A 19,462-nucleotide genomic window follows, 5' to 3' on the forward strand; every position below is an offset into this window, starting at 1 on the left:
CACATTCCAATTAACTACATGCATATATTATACAGTTGATTTTCTGACAGGGCTTCAGATAACTTATGCAATTCCAACCACACTTCTCTAACAGTCTGAAATCTCATAATCTTTTGAAGAGTTTCTTCTGTATATATTTTTTTAAAACTTCTTAATAGATTTATTATATTTCTCTCATTGAGCAACTGGAATATCTACTGGAAGAATTTTTGGTTTCACTTAAGTTTCTTCCACAATTTCTAAAGCACCAGGATGACAGCTTAAAATAAATTTTTATCCTGTAGTTCCATATAAGCAATATTGCTTTCACCTGCTAAAGGCTTAACTTGGATCTTAGTTAATTCCATCCTTTGATTTTTTTAAACACTTTTGATCACTGAGATGAAAATGAAACAATTACTAGATTAGCTTAAAGAACTTTGTTTTATTTTTATCAATTCAAAGCACTTCATACAGTACGGGCAGTTCAGGTTTATTCTTATTAATTCAAAAAACTTGACACAGTATGGGAGTTTGATATACCTGTAACTCGAAAAAGTGTTTCTAGAGTTAAAAAAGAAAACTAATAGCAGAGCAAAAAATAGTAAGTTTTAATTGGAATTACTAACTAAATTAGAACTACATCTTTGCAACAACAGCGTTGCAAAGTGAGATCTCCTACTAACAAAAACTCCCTGTCGCCAGAACGTATTAACTAAATATACATTATTATTATCCACTTTATTTTTTTTTAATGTGCTTTAATATAAAATACAATTTTTGTCATCCACATAATATTGTAATATGCACTTCCTGCAGTATTATGAATAAACAAATCACTACATCGATTTACATTTTGTGTATTTGTAGAAATTTTAGATATTTGTGGATTTAAATTGATTATTTATTTTAAAAGTCTAAAAATATGAAACAAACTAGGTATGTGGTGTAAGGCATTTAAGATAGCAATCTGAAGCATGGGTAGTTGTTATTTATTATATTTTAAGAAAATTGTTAAAATGATTAAAATCACTAAGATGCATTAAATGTTGTACCAAAATGTATATATCAGAAAACTTGATTATGGAAGTTTTAAGCTAAAGTTTGCAACTTGGTGTATAAACGTAAATATAAAATAATGCATGTTAAAAATACTTCTTATTCAACATGCAGATCAGGTTAAGTTATTTAAATATGGCTAAACACACAAGAGCTATCTTGTTTAATGAGAAAAATGCTTTTGTGGAAAATTTTCTAAGGAAAACTGACTCATATTCATGTCATTGAACCATGAAATTCCAACTATGCAGCCAGCCTGTTCATCTGGAATGGAACTAAGATTGAACTTCTGGTGTTCAACAGTTTTACAGATTGGCCACGTGTGAGCCACATTTAATGAGTCCGAAGAATTGTCATTTGGACATTTTTTCCTTTGCACTAAGTTATGCTATCACCATGTTGATCATGCATCCTGATCAAGGGTTATCAGCCAGAGGGGAATGTGGTCAACTTTTTAATTTAACTGTTAAAATATTTTGTTTTAGTTTATGAATATCAAAAACTACTTTATTTAAGGTTTTTTTTTTTTTTTATTTATGAACATATTTTCTATACTTTTTCTTGTTTAATTTATGTGTTAAAAATATAAATTTAAATAAATGCATTGATATTTTTCGAGCTTTGAAAGGTGAAGAATCTAGCAATGGTGAAAGAAATGCTTGGGATAAAAAAGGTTGAGAACCATTGTATAGATCTGAATGGTAAACCTTTGAATGTTTTGATAAACAAGAGTGTTGACACATTAAAAAGAGACTCTCTTTGATAGTAAGATGGCAAAAATTAAAAAATGCTTCCCATTTTGGATTCTACCAAACCATTTTGATAAATGCTAGCAAGATTTTTTTTTTTTTTTTTTTTTTTTTTTTTAAACTGCTGAAACCCTAAGCTTCATGATCAGTTATTTGAAAACAGGAATGAAGACTATAATTTGTAAGATTATTTTTCAATATTTTCAATAATAGTTTCTATGCAGATAATATCTGTTGTATTCTCATTATAGGTGCCATTAGAACTGCTGCAACTTTTGATCACGAGAAAAAATCTAGTTTCACCTTCAGTGTCCAAGCTTGGGACATGGGCAAACCACATTTGAGTGCTGAAGTGCCTTCAAACATTTTCATATCTGTGATAGATATAAATGATTGCTCTCCTCAGTTTGGGGAGGTATATTACACTGCCATTCTATTATTACCAACATATGAAGGGGTTCATGTTATAAATGTTGTTGCTACTGATGCAGATTCTTTTAGTTCAATTAAGTATAAGATTGTTTCTGGAAATTTGGAAAAGAAATTTTTCATCAATGAAACGACAGGAGACATTACAGTCAAAGATCCTAATGGACTTTCTAGAAAATATACGCTTGTCGTATCTGCATCTGATGGAGAATTTGAAACAAGCACAAAAGTTGTTGTTAAAGTACAGGAAAGCCAGCAGAGTGGCTTACAGTTCAGTGAAGATAAGTACTTTGCTAAAATACAAGAAAACACTACTGAAGTCAACACAGTTGCCATAGTGACTCCTCTTGGAACTGCTCTTGATGAACATCTTACATTTCACATCTTAAATCCTACGCACATGTTTAAAATTGGTGAGACAACTGGTGTCATTCGTACTACGGGTAGGTTGTTTGATCGGGAAGTAGAAGAATTTTATACTTTAGTTGTAGAAGTGAGAAATGAAGCCAGAGAGATTTCAAAGTATGCTCATGTTTTAGTGGAAGTAACGGTTTTAGATATTAATGATAATGCTCCATATTTCATTGGATTGCCTTATTATGCTGTTGTACCTATTGATTCCCCTATACACTATTCTGTGTTTAAGGTAAGAAGTATTTTAAATGCTCATCTTTGTGTGTATGTGTGTGTGTGATGATTGTGCATATATGGCAGTGGTCTTAAACTGGCGCCCCCTGGGTACTTTCGTATTAAAGCAACTATCTTGCCGCAATTTGGAATTTTTGCCATGGAAAAGGTAAAAGTTACCTATACGGTGCGAGTTGGTGGTTTTCGGGAATTTCTTAAAAAAAAAAAGGTTCCCAAATTATAGATATTTATCGTAAGTTGGCAAAAGTTTATAAAAAGAAACATGCTTTAATAATTTAAAATACGAATTTTAATTATTAAATGAGTATTAACATAATGCCTTAAAAATAAAAGCTTACATTTTTCTCCAAATCTATGTAATTTTGTTTTGTTGTATCCTTCTCTTCTAGTATATAGTGATTGGTTTACTCTTGAAAAATCATTGGAGAATTGCAGAGACACAAACTGCAGTAACACCGACTATCTACTAGACAAATTTCATCATTGTTTTTTAGAGATTGCGCGTTAAAATTCTGTGACCTGAAGTACCATGGTTACTTCCATTGCTGGCAGATTCCACAAGTGCATATTTTGAAATTAAGGCAAAAAATATCACAATTAAAAAAAATTATAAGGATTATTGCTTAATGAATCATTATGTGCCTGTTTGCCTGTATTTGGCACATTCTGAAAATTTGTCGAGTTCTTCAATGGTGGTTGTGATAACATGCAAGTACTGCCCCCTGAAGCACTCTACATTGCCCATGAATATATTTTCCATAAATTAATTAACATTATTGTGATTAAATTTTGAAGGAAAAATTTTATTTTAAGGATTTGGAGTCTAGGTTTACATTACTTTCATTACCAAAAATGAATATAAGTAATGTTTTAGAAAATCTCTTCAGAGCTGTTTAATTTATTTTGTGATTAATCTATAATCTTTAAATTATAAATCTTATTCAATGATTTACAAATTTGATTAACTTTTATTTAAGACACAATAACACGCCGAATAAATACTAATTCAGATGTCAAACAACAAAAATCAGCGTTATATTTACAAAATTTTCACAGGACTAGTTTCGATGGTTTTACCGAACCACCATCCTCAGCTGCAAAGCCACAAAATGGTGCAAAGCTGAGGATGGTGGTACGGTAAAACCATTGAAACTAGTCCTGTGAAAATTTTGTAAATATAAAGCTGATTTTTGTTGTTTGTCTTCTGAATTAACTTTTATTTGTATTTGCCAAACGATTACCCTCAGTTACAAATTTTTTCAATAAAAATAATCACTTTGTTTGGGAAGGCATTTATATGTGAACAGTTTTCTCTGTAGTTATAAATTAATAAATCCAAAAATAAAATTGAGCATTGAGCTTCAGGAATTCCTGATGATGATAATTTCTAGTAATTTTCGGCCATGGTTATAAACTTTCTCAATATCAAAACACCATGAGATGTTGTAGCTGAAAGTTGTAGCAAAAAATAAAAAGCTGTAGAATTATTTATATATAAATATATGTATTTTTTCTATATGCTTTGAAAAAAATCTAATAGATTTAAAAAAAAGCATAGGTTGTCATTATTTATTCTCAAGTTTTGCTACATTTGGGGAGCTTTCATAATTTGCTTAACTTAAAAGTAAGTTATTGAGTAGTTAATTTAGGACATTTGAATTACTTGAAATAAATGTTAATTTGAAAATATAAGATTTTGCTATCAATACGTTTGAATTACCAAATATAACTAACGTAAAATTTCTTAGATACCAGCCTTTAGATTTCAGACAAAAAACAAGTATAAAGTTAGTTTTTTCGGCATTATGATTACTCTTTATGTATGTTTTGATAAATATTTAGTAAATAAAATGTCAAATTTAGTTAAGAACTGTTTTTCCCCCTTTAGTCACTTGCACTACTACTAAACTTCATGGTTGCGGTGCCATGAACTACAATATAACAAGCGGTAAAGTGTCTCATTTATGCCACTCTGCGTCTGCGAGTGCAATCCAGAGCTATAAAATAAAAAAATAAAATAAACAATCTCGTTTATCTCTGAGAAATAAACAATCTCGTTGTTAGGTGACGTGTGCACCACGTTATTTTCATTTTGGGGCGCTGCTTGAGACGAAAGCATCTTGATGTGCGTGGCACGTCTTTTTAGCGCAAGTGGTTAAAAATGGAAATGAGGGAACCTTTCATTTTGTTAAAAGAAAATTCTGGTTCATCAGCTGCTTTGGCATGCAGTTTGAGTTTGAGACCACTGGTTTATATTATAGTATTAATTTTTGTAATGAATAATAAACAATGCAACACATAAAATATATTTTGTAGTTTTTGACATTTTATGGTTGTTCATAAAACCACTGGAGGTGCAGTTTTCAAATTAAGCATTTATCTAACAAAATTTGTCAGGTTACATTCAAAGAAATTTTATATGTAATGAAATTAAAAATGAGGAAGAAGAAATAGAAGAATAGCATTGCGCATAGAAGGATTTTAAAGTATATATTAACAGTGCAGATTTTCATAACTCTTTCTCAAATGATGATTATATGCACACAATTGGATTTTGCTTTACATATTCATGTATAGCTATTGCCATCTATATTTATTTAAAACGAATTATGTGTTATATTTTGCACATTTCTGTTTTGTTTGTTACTATTTAATTACATCGTTTGCTGTATAATTTTTTCAGGTTTTATGAAATACATGAATATGTAATTTCTCTATGCTTTGTAAATGCTTGATATGTCCATAGAGGATCCATCCACTTTCTTTTTATAATGCAAGATTTAATTCTTATTCCCCCTTTTCCCTTTTGGCATGTTTAATAATTATACTACCAGTTCTATAACTGACACAGAAATACTACATATTTTGAAATCCTCCTGCAGGGTTAAACATCTGTCTTGTAGATAGATTAAATTATTAAAATTTCTTATGTGATTTTAAAAATAACTGTAGTTTATTTTTATTGTCTAATTCATTTTTTAAAATCTTTTTTCCTGTTCTTGCTTTTCCAAGATTTTTAGGAGGAGTAATGTGTTTTTATGTGAATTTTTAGTAGGATTTTAAGTGCTTTCCTTCCTTTGATTTCTATATTTAATTTGTTTAGGTTAAAGCTAAGGATTTGGATTCAGGGCCTAATGGTGATATTATATTTGAAATTGTTGAAGGCGATAAAAGAGCTTTTCAAATTGACCAAAAAACAGGAGAAATTTTATTGAAACAGCCTTTAACTGCAAATACTTATGAGCTTGTCATTGAAGCTAGAGATAGAGGTAATTTTTTTTCTATGCTTCTTTTGTGCACTTGTTATTTTGATTAAATCTTATTTAAATTTTCCTGTCACACCATATTAATTAAACATATCTATTGAAGTTACATAAAAATTTAAATTATATTTTTAATTAAACATTTCTAAATTGTGAATCATTCATCAGGACATTTTAATAGATATTGTGGTATATATTCTCTTAACTTTCTTTAGAATGAGTGTAAAATATTAAAAAAAAAAAATTTAAATGTTTGAAAAGATGAACCATAATTGTGATCATCTCTTTTTATTCTGAATTCTTCATCATTTATAAATGTGAATTTCAATAGTTAATGAATTAAATTTTTATTGCTGCATTCATTACTTTTTGGTTAATAAATTCAAAATTAAGAAATACTTGTGAGTAAATAAATCTCAGTTAATTTAATTTTCATTTAGGTAACCCTGCCTTGAGCTCCCTTGTAACTCTCCCAATTCAAGTAATTAGCCGAGACATGCCTGTATTTTCACAACAGCTGTATTACACAACTGTTTTGGAGAATCTTCCTCCTGATTCTCCACTGCTTACAGTTACTGCTAATAGTCCACATTCAAGGCAATTGATCTACAGTCTTGTTTCAGGGAATAGGAAAGAAGATTTACGACTTGATTTCAACACAGGTTAGAGCTATCAGTGCAATAGATCCAAATGGTGTTTATTGTTGTAAATATTTTTTTCGTTTTTTCATTATTTTTAAATTCATTTTTCAATTTTTCATTTTATTTATGCTTGTGGACAACAGAGGTAAATGAATTTCCGTTAATATTATTGAAATGCATTTTACTTTTTCCATACCAGCTAATATTAAAATAAACTATTATCTTTTTTCTTTCTTAAATAAAAATTATTTGCAAAAAATGTAAGCAATAACTTAGGCTAAGAATGAACTTTGAAAAGCCAAAAAATATATAAAGCCCAAAGCGTGTTACATAATATCAGGAATTTCCTCTCTATTTTAATAGCCAGTAATTAATATCAATACTCTGAGAAATTCATATGCTTCAGAATTAAGTTTGTAAATGCTTAATATGTATTTAATATTAATATATGATTTGTATATTATTTGGTATTATAAAAAGCAAAAGCCGTAGACAGGTTTAGAAGCGATTTTAATAAAAACTTTTTTATGCTAATTTCTTCCCTTAAATAAGCATATAATTGTTCTAGATAAACCAGTTCCAAAATATCCTTTCATTTCTTCATGGAAAAATTATCTTTTTGAAGCTCTAGTAGAAAGATTAATCAATTATATATTGATTAATTTTATCACTACTGAAAAGCTAATACTTTTACTCATCAGCGTTTATTTAAATTTGATCAATTTTAGGAGCTTTTAGATTCAAATGGCATTTCTTAAAAAACCTTTTGCCAAAATTCTTAAATGAAAAAAATAACTTCAGAAGCTTTTTTCAATTTAAATTAGAAAAAGTGTTTCAAATTAGATGGAAAGTTTTTCTTCGAGGACAGTGTTCTTATTTTTGATTCAAAACTGAATTATGTAGCCTCTTAATTTGTACTTTGGATAGTTTGAATTAATTTATAGCTTGAAATATAAAAACTAAACTATTTAATATACTGTTTAAGTTTCGTTTTCATGTGTCCAGTTATCAGATTGAGAATCAACATTGTTTTACTGCAAGGAGAGAAAAGTAAAATCAGTTTGCTGTGTTTTTCATTATAGATATTAATTATTCTACCAGAGAAGAAGAAAAGTAAAAAAGTGTATTTCCTGCCTAAAACAATAACTGATAAAATGTTTTTCAGTCTCATTGTTTGAAATTCATCTTGAGGAACTTAATGGAAGGTGTCTGTCAGAAATTATTATTTATGAATAGAAAATGTTATTGAGCAGTTTAGTAACAGTTAAATTGTGCAAGTTTTTTTTAGAAAGTTTAATATTTGCAAAATATCTGAAATGTGAAGATGTATTATAAATTTTACAAATGCAATTAATTACATTAGAACTTAAGTGACTAAAATATTAATGAAGTTCAGTATTTTACTGAGATTTTACACTGCAATGAAGCCATATTCAGTAACTATTAAGATTTTTTCTTAAAAATATATCTATGCTTAAGTTGTAGTAAAGCTTTAATTTTGAGGTTCAACAGAAAAATAAAAGTTCTATTCTAAAAGTAATCATATTTTAAAATGGCATTTTAGAATCACTTTGAAAGCAAATTCAAAGTCCACTTAATCAAATCATAATGCTGAAAAGAAAAGTAAGAGTTTTATCCTCAAAGGAGTCTTATTTTTAACCTAAGTTCACTTTTACATTTTTTGCTGGTAAACGTGCATAACATGGTGAATGGTGTCACTGTAATTTTCGTTTGCTTATTACTTTCTTTGAGATAATTTTCTTTGCTTTGCTGTTATGTTAATTTCTTTTTCATTGCTTATTATGATTTTTGCTTCTTATTTTATAATTAACATCTTTTTCTCCTATTTGAAAATTTAGAGCATCGACTTAGTTCTGATCCATGTGAGTATATTTATTTATAATATATTTTTTGTGAAATCACTATATATTACTTGTAAATTATGTGTTTTTCTCCTTCCAGTATATTTTTAGATAGAGCTGATATTTTTATCTAAAAGTTTACATTTGTTAGATTACTTTTATTTTTATTTTTTTATAATATTATTCCTTAAAAGTTAAATTTCTGTTACTTATAAAAAATTTTAATTCAAAATCTTATGCCATAAAAAATCCTTAATTTAAGGCAGAAGATTTTTAAAAGGAAAGTTATTTTCACTTTCTGCATAAAGATGTCATAATGTTGGAATAAATTGTTTTATAGATCACACTGTAATATTTTAATTATGTTTTAAAAGAGAATATTTATTGTTAAAGCTGCTTGATTAAGAGCTTTACTATTGCTTCATTATTTTTTGTATATATTCAGTATGTTTCTCTTCAAAGAAAAAAAATTAAAGATTATTATGCTGTGTAAGTTTGATTTGCATTTGGAACCAAAGCGATAACTTAATGATGTAAACAAGCATTCTATTACAGAACTTTTAGTGAATATAGAAAAATAATGGAAAATTTGTCAAAAAAAATTAGTTTGAAAAATAAGCTTTTGGATTCTAGAAGGTTGTAGGACTGTCTCTCATTTATAGCGTTGAAAAAATTAAACTGTCTTAGAATAATTTGAAAAATTGATTTACTAGAGTTCAGAAAACTTTTGTTAAACTCTCCTTTTTGGAATTAAAGAAGAAAATGCAGGCATATCATCAAGTGAAGAGAAAAAAGTTTTTTTAGGAAAAACTAATTTCAAACTATGCATATAATGCATATAAAAATTATATGTATTAAATGCACTAAAAGCAGAAAGGCTTTTTTTTAGTTAATTCTTCTTGATGGTAACAGGTGTTTAGAAATCTTTAAAACATTAAATGTTATACTATTTGCAAAGAAAGTATCATTAGATTAACTAATTAATTTCATTGGGAATTAATTTCATTTTGTGAATGATACACAGAATCTTGAAAAACATTTAAATAGGTTCTGTACTTCAATATTAGTAAAAATTAATTAAAAGGAAGTATGGTAGGATCATAGGAGACAAACTGAAGGAATAGAATCTGCTTTAATAAAACATTTATTAAAATAGGAAAATCCTTTTTCATTTAATATAGTTTTATTTTGCACATTTTTTCTAAATAAATAACTTAAGCAAAATTTTTGATAATATGTAAAGCAGCAGAATTTTTTTAATTGAATTTGTTATAATTATTAAAGTCTGGGAGCTTAGATGGCACAAATATATGTTTTTTTTAAACCCCCAATGAAACATGTCACAAGAGTGGCAAGAATTGCAATGCTACATTTGGAGGCGTAGTAATCCAGTTGTTTAAAACCAAAGTATCTGGCTTATTGTACACGGCTCATGCTGCAAAATGACAATGTGCAAAAGGCTTTCTGCTGTTTAAATATCAATTTCATTTTTTCTCAAAAGGAATTTTTAATTGCCAAACTTTAATTTATTTATTTTTTTTAATATGCAAAAAGTTGCACAATTTTCTTTTGCATATGTAGTCTTATTTTGTTTTGTTAATTTTTGTAAAACATTGAAGTCAGATAATTCTTTCTGAATTGCTGTGTATTTCTATTAAGTTTGTCATTCTATAAGTCTTTTCATCTTTTTATATATTTATATAAAGTTCTCATATCCATACATGCTTGATATTTTCTTATAATTACTTTAGGTGTTCTCTATGCTGTTGAAGATCTAGATTTTGAAACCACTCCAAAATACCAACTCACACTGCGAGCCACAGATGCTGTGAGTGGAATATATTCAGATGTTCAAGTTATCATAAATGTTGAAGATGTCAATGATAATCCTCCAATGTTCAACCAGCCATCTTATAATACTACTGTGTCTGAAGCTGTGCCTTTTGGCACTTCTGTTCTTAAAGTCAGAGCAACAGATCGAGATACAAAGGCCAGTCAGTCTATTCAGTATCATATTGTGGGAAATGCTACATCTCATTTTCAAATTGACTCTGCTGATGGAACGATCTATGTTAAACAACCACTTGATCATGAAATTAAACAAGAACATTATTTTACTGTGATGGCAACAGATGGTGGCCATCCTATCTTAAGTTCTACTGCTCATGTATGGATTGGAGTGGCTGATATGAATGATAATCCTCCTGAATTTGATCATAAGTATTACAGATGCACTGTAAGTCAGGAAGTGAAACGAGGCCAATTTATTACTATGGTGATGGCATCTGATCCTGATGATTCTGATAAGTCTAAACTTGAATACACCATTATAGAAGGAAACGAAATGCAGTCATTCTCAATCAATCGGCAAACAGGCAAGTTGAATCCCCCAATTAATAAAATATATTTGTTTGTAATTTTATAACTTTTTAAAGTAAAATTACATTTCTTTCTTTCTTTACCCTACAAGTATGTATCTTATTTTCCTTCCCTCTTCCCCCAAAAAAGAGGTGTAACTCTTTTAGATTTTGTATATGTTTAAAATTATATATGGTTGGATCTAAGTCTGAGATCCAGACTTATTGAACCTTCAGTGATTCTCAATTTCAGAATGATCCAGATTTTAGATTATCACATTAAATCAAATAAGATGACATGTAAAAATAGTAAAATTAAAAACACTAAATGTTTATGAAATATTGTTTCTGAAAAAAGGAAGCATATATGACCTTAAGAGAATCAAAAATCAAAATTTTACCCCCCCCCCCTAAAAAAAGGCTCAATAGCTTTTTTTTTTTTTTTTTTTTTTTTTTCCCCAGTGTAAGTTGTTTAAGCTGTTTTATATTTTATGCTAATACTTTCTCTTTAATTTCGTAGATTAATTTATTGTTCAGTTACAAAGCTGCATTGTTCAAATCATGTAATTGCTGTGTCTAGAATTCTTACTAAATCATCAGTTGAAACAAAAAATCGTCAGTTGATTTTTTTGTTCTTAGCAAACTCTCTCTGTCACTTTTCACTACTGGTAACAATATTTTCTGGATTTAGAACCATACTACAGATTTCACTTTTATCATCTTCATTTGGTACTACTATTTCACAAATTTCATTAATTGAAATATTTCACTTTTTATTTGCGATATCTGAAAAACCTTTAAATTTGTGTCTATCATTATATAGTTTGTGTCCACTGTACACTATTGGCGATGTATCATGAGATTGGCGATTAAAAACATGTTGTTCCATTAAATTTTGTCTCGTTTCTATGATATGTTGAGGAAGTTAAATCTGAATAATATTAGTTTTGTTATTTATTATACTTACATCTATTTCCACTTATGCTTAAGGCAGGGATTCTCTTCTAGGGTGAATTCTCCCTGGGAGGATTTCATAGTTTAGGAGGGAATGGGGTTTCCTTTTATTTACCTTTTAAGCATTTACTAGATTTAGTTTATGAATAAAAAAAAAAATCTTTTATACAAATTTTGCTATTTATCAACATTTTCTATACTTTTTAAAAAAATTTATAAAACACATTAAAAATAATCTAAATTTAAATAAATGTATATATATTTTTCTACTTTGGGAAGGGAAGTGGAGGATGATCATGTAGCAGTGATCAAAGGGATGCACAAGGCTAAACAGGTTTAGAACCACTGGCTTAAAGCTTATCCGAGTCGTGAATAAATAAATTCTCATGTATACTGAAGGCTTCCTGAAGAACAACAAATCAGTTATTCTGAATTCAGACAGCACTAAATATGATGATTTGGCTTATAAATATTATTTACAAAATTTATTTTTTCCATATGGAAAGGAAATTTGTTTTAATTTCTTCTTGTCAAGACTATTAACTGTTTATAGCATAATTGGTTGAAGTCTGTAATTGTGGCCAAGCTTAATGTCAAGGTAAACATTTACCATATTGTTTGGCAATCAGTTACTAATATTCAAGAATAAAATATTTTAGACATTGCTGGATGAGTCATTTCTTGAGCTGCCATGAGCAGATAGTCATGATGATTAAAGAAAAAAAATTATAAAAATGAAGCCAAACTGTTGATTATGCAGATTTTTGCTAATAAATGTTTGTGTTTCTTCAATAGGAGGTTTTTTATTTAGTGCTAAGTGAAATTAAGAATTCTTCATGGTCCAGAGGTCTGAATATTTTACATCTGGATTTCAAACTTTGTACTCTGTATATATAAAGAGATAGAGATTGTTCCTGTAAAAATAATTTTGACTTTTTTTTATTGAAAACTGCTTGGTAAATTTTATTCTACTTTAAAAATATTCCTGAAAACTACTTTCAGTGTGACCTCACTTTAATTAAATCTTTTCATATTAGGTCAATATTGTGAGGTGTATGTGTGTTATATAATTTGGAAAATGCTGATGACAGAGGTGTTAATGTGTAACTAGTTGCAGTCAAGGTCAAATTTAAATTCCTTTTTATTACTGACATCTGAAGTCACAAATGACTTTGCACAGTGAGTGCCTTTTCTTGAAAACTATATTTGTAGTTTTGAAATACATTTGAAGCAATAGGTATTAACAGGTCCAGCTATCAATGAAAGCAGAAAACTAGTGGGACATTTTCAAAGTGAAATTTTAATTCAGAGTTACTATTTCCCAGTGGCTAATAAGAAGTTTCTGTATTGGCTGTTAAAAGTTTTGATTCCCAAATCTTAATTCAGAATCTTCTAATTTGCTCTATGTAAGAGTCATATGATATTGATTAATTTAAAAATAACACATTTTAAAGAGATTTTTTATAAGCACCTCCTGTTTTTAAGACAGAAAGAGGAAACAGTCAAATTAAAATGTGGTTTAAATTAAAATTAAATTATTGCAAATTAAATTTAGAATTTAAATTTCCATGTTTTTTATATTGTATAATATATATACAAGAATAATGAATGCTGATTTGTGTTTAGTGAAATGAAATGAAATGTTTACATTTAAAAATATTTGATTTTGTATTTTGCTATTTTGCTGAATCCTTTCTCTTACTATATGAATGAATATAGTAAGTATTGTACTGTATGAATAGTAAGTATTTACTGTATGAATGAATATTATAAATTTTTAGAAGCAATCAATAGTATTACATAATTTTCATTATAATTAAAATTAACATAAAGCTATGTGTTGCATATATTGGAGCCTAATTAGCTTAAATTTGCTTTATAAAACTACTTTTGAGAAAGTTTCTTTATTTACGAATTTCAATATTCTGTAGTCTGTGATAAAAATTCCTAGAACTTTATTTGTTTGTCTTATTTTCCTGTTAAATATTGCTTCTCAGAATGATAAACTATCAAGTTTTGGTGCTTAATTGTTTAAATTTTTGAACTTAAGCAATGACAAAGTGTAATTTAGATCATTGTTAATAAAACTTTCACCATTCTTTACTTAAAAGGCAAGCTTACATAGCCTAGCTTCATATCAACTGCATGTTAAAATTCAGAAATATTCAGGTTAGGGCCACATGCTAAAATTTAAAAATATTCAGGCAAGACTAGCATGTTAAAATTCAGAAATATTCAAATAGCATGAGAAGGTTTTCTGAGAACTACATATTTATGTCTCTTTAAAATTATTTAAAAAATTTAAATGGAAAGAAATATTTCAAGGAAGTTAAAGTGAGGAATTTTTTTATTTTAAATGAATTTGTTAATTTATAAATATAGATCAGTAGTTTTTGTTCTTCTATCCTGTATTTAGAAAAACTACATTCCTACCTTACACAAATTTTAAACTTTTTTATAATTGTATAATTTAAACAAATTTTTGCATTTTCCCTTATTAAAATGAGTGTTAGCAATAATAATTTATTCCAAGCAATAATAATTTGGTTCACTTGCATTAAAATTCAGTTTTTATCATTGATGTTTAAACCATTGTTTATTTAATTTAATGATCTTTGGTTAAATTAAAGTGCTATTTTTAATGATTTTCAATTTCAAAGCTGATTTCTAACCTGTTTACTTTTACTTTCTAGGTATCATAACTCTTTCTAACTTACATCAGTTCAACTTTGAAAAAAGTTATGTGCTGAATGTATCGGTTACTGATGGTGTTCATTCTGCCTATGCTAGTGTGTATGTTAATATTCAAGGAGCTAACAATCATTCACCTCATTTTTCACATAATGTATATTTGGTTGCTTTGCCTGAAAATGTTCCAGCTGAAAAACTGATTACTACTATATCTGCAACTGATGAAGATATTGGTAATTATGGTCAGTTTACATACTCAATAGAGAGCAAAGAACATAGAAAATTATTTCGAATTGACTCTGAAAGTGGTAAGTCACTACGTATTAATCATTGCGATTTATTTCAGTTACATTATTGTGTTAAAAAGCAACAGATTTACTCATTATTTAGAAAATAGTTTTACTTTAATACATATTTGCATATAATGCTAGATCAATAAATTTAGTACAGTCAAAAGTCGTTAATCCGGACTCGTCGGGACTTCAGCGATTCCGGATTATCGATTTTTCCGGATTACAGATCATCAGTTTAAATCTCGTAAGATGGCATGCAGAAATTCTAAAATTAAAAATATGAAACCGTAATTTATGAAATAAGGAACAATTATGATCTAAAGGGTATCAAAATTTACAAAAAAAAAAAAAGCTTAATATTTATTTGTTTACTTTATTAAACATTTCTTTTAATGTAAGTTGTTTAAGTTGCTTCATTTTATGTGATAATACTTTCTCTTTAATTCTATAAACAGACATAATTTTTTGTTCAGTTACAAAGTCCCGCTGTTCAAGTCCCGTTAATTGCTGTGCCGAGAATACCGACTAACTTGTCAATCGAAATTTTTTCGTTTTCACTAACCTCTCTGTCACATTCTTCATGTCTTTATCCATTTTTTGCAGCAATTCCACTTTTTGTTTGTTGGACATCCAAACATACTTTCGTTTTGTGGATCCTTTGGAAGTTCCAGCATCGGAAATTCTATTTGACATAATCGAAAGTTCAAGTTTACTTTTATAAAATTGCTCTTACAGTCTGCAAAAAATAATAAGCGGGATCCAATTCGAAGATTAAGTAACAACGCAATCATTAACATTAACTGAAATAGATAATTAGATAATTTTAGCTTACACCGTCCGTTATACATTAAACGCGCAGGCGAAAACGTATTCTGCACTTGCGCACACGCATATGCGCAGTAGTCAAGGTCTTACGCGCACACGTAAAACGCCTGTGCCAACGCAGCACATGCGCAGAAAGTTTTTAGCTTTGAGGTCCGGATTATAGATCATTCCGGATTATGGGTGTCCGAATTAACGACTTTTGTCTGTATTAAACATTTTTATACAAAAGGCAACTAGTTAAATAAAATTGTATCATAAGAAATATAATAGCCATCAAAGAATACATAATTTTTTATTAAAGTAAAGCCAAGTATTCTGTAGTAAATCAGTAGTTTAAATATAATTACATATGAAAACAATAAATAACATTAATGGAAACGCTTGTAATAAAAATATAGATATGCTGTATTTATTTTTGTTGCATGTGTAAAGAAACAAGCTTAATAGTTTTTACATAAAAATAAAAACTAAATATTAAATCGAAACTTGCATATCTTGTGCAATTTTTAATTTCCTACCCTTTTGGCATATGTTGTCGAGTAACTCTGATACATTGCAATATCTTTAAATTCAGATATATTGTATGTAAAAAAAGTAATGCATTTTAATTAAAAAGGCATTTAATTTGCAAATTATTGAAGCATGTATTTCTTTCTTTCAATTAGCATTTTAAATACTCAAGTATGTTTTACTTCATTTCACTTTCAGAAAATATTATTTAATACCTTTCTCTCTCTGTATTAAATTATTTAATAGGCAAACAAATTCACTGAAAAAGCACATAGTTAAACTAAATTATAATGTTAAAAGCAAAACATAAATTAGACTAAATTCGGGGCAAAAATGAAGCAGACAAGTTTTGAGAGCGTTAATTATTTCATAGTATAAATTAAAAAGCAGTATTTTGTATTATTATTTAAATTTATTTAATTACTTTATTAATTAAGAATAGTGTATGATTTTTGTCAGTGAAATATGTTTCTCTTTCCCTTTTTTAACTGTAGGTGAAGTATTTACAAAAGCCCCTATTGACAGAGAAGAACACAAATTGTATGAAGTGATAGTTTCTGCTGTTGATGCTGGTGGAAGATGTGGTTATGCTATTGTGAGAGTCACAATAACTGATGAAAATGATAATGTACCACAGTTTTCAGTTGGAGAATATACTGTGACTATCCCAGTGAATATGACAATTGGAACTACTATATTAAAAGTATATTTTCCCCTTTTCTGTTGTAATTGATAAATAAAAGTATTTTATGAAAGCATTCATGATTATGAAGATTACAATAAGTTCATGTAGCTTTATATTAATAACTAATTTTTTATTTTACTTAAACTCGGGGATTTCAAAGTAAGTAGTGGCAATGTGATATAGAAAAAATATTTTTATCTCCAGCATACCAGACTATGTATCGAAAATTCTAAAGATATTCTCATTTTAAAATTATTTTGCAATATTGCTGTTGAACTGAATTTTATGTTTTAAGTACGAAGAACATGATATTTAATAAATAAAGGTAACAAGCAAAATGTTAAAAAAAGCCCCTTTGGATGTAATTTAAAATCAGATTACCTTTCAGATTTTTTTTTTAATTATAGTTTTTTTTTTTTTTTTTTAAATTTTGTGATCTGTATTGTTTTGGTATACCAACAAAGCTGAGATGTTTTTACAGAGTGAAAATATTTATGGATATGGGAAAAACTGCATATTGTGAATGATCTGAGTACTATCAGTATTTGAAATTGCAAATAAAACAAGTAAGCAAGTAAAACAGTTTATAATGGAAACAGTTTGTTTCACCTGTTTGTTGAAAAATTAGAATAGATAAATAAGATGATTGTTCAATGTGGTGATAGCTAAACCAGTAAGTTGAATTCGTAAAGTCTGCCCTTACTTGATAAATCATATTAATGAAGTTTTAATTAAATATTGTTTGTTTTCAAGAATATGTTTGGCTTAAATATTAGCATGAACTAAAGAGCATTATATTATAATTTTGTGTCAGCAGAGTTAATAGTTAGCTCAGCTGTGCATCTTTGCAGCTGAATAAGTGCTAATATTGTTTTTCGGTTGGGGGAGGGTAATGCTCATTTTATTTATCATTATTTTGAAAATTTTCCTTCTTATTTCTAAGTATCATTTCACTTAGGTTTGGTGAATACTTGTGATGGTGCTGTTTTATATTTATTTAATAAAATTTATTTACAGTTCTTTTTTTAATACTTTTAGATACATGCTACTGACAATGATGACAGTTTTTCCTCTGCTATTGATTATGCCTTATACAAGTCAAACAATAGTGTTATTTCTGAGTTATTTGGTATAACACATGACACTGGAGAAATTTATTTGCGAAAAGCTGCAACTGGACATGGTTTGTGTTTTTATATTCTATTTATATCTCATTTCTAATAATTTCTGTTGTGGATGCGGTTTGAATTCATTTTGAGATGATCAGTTAAACATAAAACATTATGAACTTTAACTATTTATTGAATTGTTAGAATGCAAAGCATGTACTATAGGCAAAAACAAAGCTGCAGGTGCCTAGTTTAGACGAGTGGCGTTCTAGCCAACATGCTCCAAGACCAGCACTGAGAACAAGATATTGCCAAATGTGTTGAAAACATATTGTTCATACAAGAAAAACAGTTAGTACTGAACATATGCCCCAGTATTGAAAGGTTCAAACACTTTAATCAATAATGAATAATTAAACATAAATTACAGTTACAAGATAATTAATAAATAAATTTGCAAACCACAAATACAATACATTTATTGCTCTTTCCATCACTGTAATTACGAGTGTTTTTATTAAACCTTCCATACTTTTGATTAAGTTTTTGTAAAGAATTAAATTTAGTTTCCAATCGCACATTTGAAGTGCTTAAAGACTCTGTTTAACTGCTTGTTATGTTCGTGACATTGAATTTCTGTCATCAAAAATTTTAATAAATCAGATATTTTGATTTCATTTTTTGAATGTGTTCTGCGAGAAAATTCTAATGGTAAATCTTTGGGTATCGATTTTAGCAACACTGGATACAATAGGCAACTATTACTGTTAGGATTTATTTCATTATTTTCTAATCCTCGAATATGTATTTCGCATTCTGGGTAATGTCTAGACATCAATACAATGTCATATGATTTTTGTGCTAGTCTTTTGTTTAGAAGTCTTTACATGTGCACATCTATAATACTATCTTTTCGGCCAAGTCATTCTTTTAGTATGTTCAAAACAATTTCATAGTTTTCAGGGCTCAAGGTTAAACCATGTATAGCCTTCTGAGCTTCATCTGTTAAGTACGATTTTAAATACCTAAACTTCTCTACTATAGTAAGGTGTTTTTGTGGATAGCTACTTCAAATTGAGAATAAAATTCATTAAACCTTAATATATTGCCATCGTATCTATAATCTGCAAGCATGGAAGTTCTACTATATTTTATCGCTCACTTTTGGTTTCTAGAGAATTTGTTCTTTCAATTTTTTTAATTTTGCTTTCCCTCGTTTTCAGGATTCTGTTTGCAAGAATTTTCCATGTAATAATATTATCTTTATATTCTTGTTATTTATCAATTTCCTTTTGTTTTTGTCAGTTTTGTAAAGTTTTAGAATTTTATCGTCAAGATGTCTCAAATTTGTTTTGTTGTCTAAAAGTTTTGAAAGTTTCACTAAATGTTCTTAAATTCAATCAACTGA

At 28.2% G+C, this 19,462-nt stretch overlaps 1 protein-coding gene across 1 annotated transcript in view; it reads left to right on the plus strand.

The window, feature by feature from the left end:
• LOC118183653 (fat-like cadherin-related tumor suppressor homolog) overlaps positions 1-19,462 on the plus strand; it is a 1,041,784-nt gene that overhangs the window by 946,351 nt on the left and 75,971 nt on the right. The window contains exons 14-21 of the mRNA XM_085816972.1: positions 2,039-2,862; positions 5,968-6,133; positions 6,568-6,789; positions 8,628-8,651; positions 10,382-11,005; positions 14,635-14,940; positions 16,755-16,963; positions 17,984-18,128. Coding sequence (XP_085673098.1) covers positions 2,039-2,862; positions 5,968-6,133; positions 6,568-6,789; positions 8,628-8,651; positions 10,382-11,005; positions 14,635-14,940; positions 16,755-16,963; positions 17,984-18,128 — 2,520 coding nt within the window. The remainder of the gene's footprint in view (positions 1-2,038; positions 2,863-5,967; positions 6,134-6,567; positions 6,790-8,627; positions 8,652-10,381; positions 11,006-14,634; positions 14,941-16,754; positions 16,964-17,983; positions 18,129-19,462) is intronic.

The sequence above is a fragment of the Stegodyphus dumicola genome, chromosome 5, assembly GCF_044657685.1.
Source record: "Stegodyphus dumicola isolate Sdum_Otavi_A_Nest chromosome 5, ASM4465768v1".
In the NCBI taxonomy this organism is placed as follows: Eukaryota; Metazoa; Arthropoda; class Arachnida; order Araneae; family Eresidae; genus Stegodyphus; species Stegodyphus dumicola.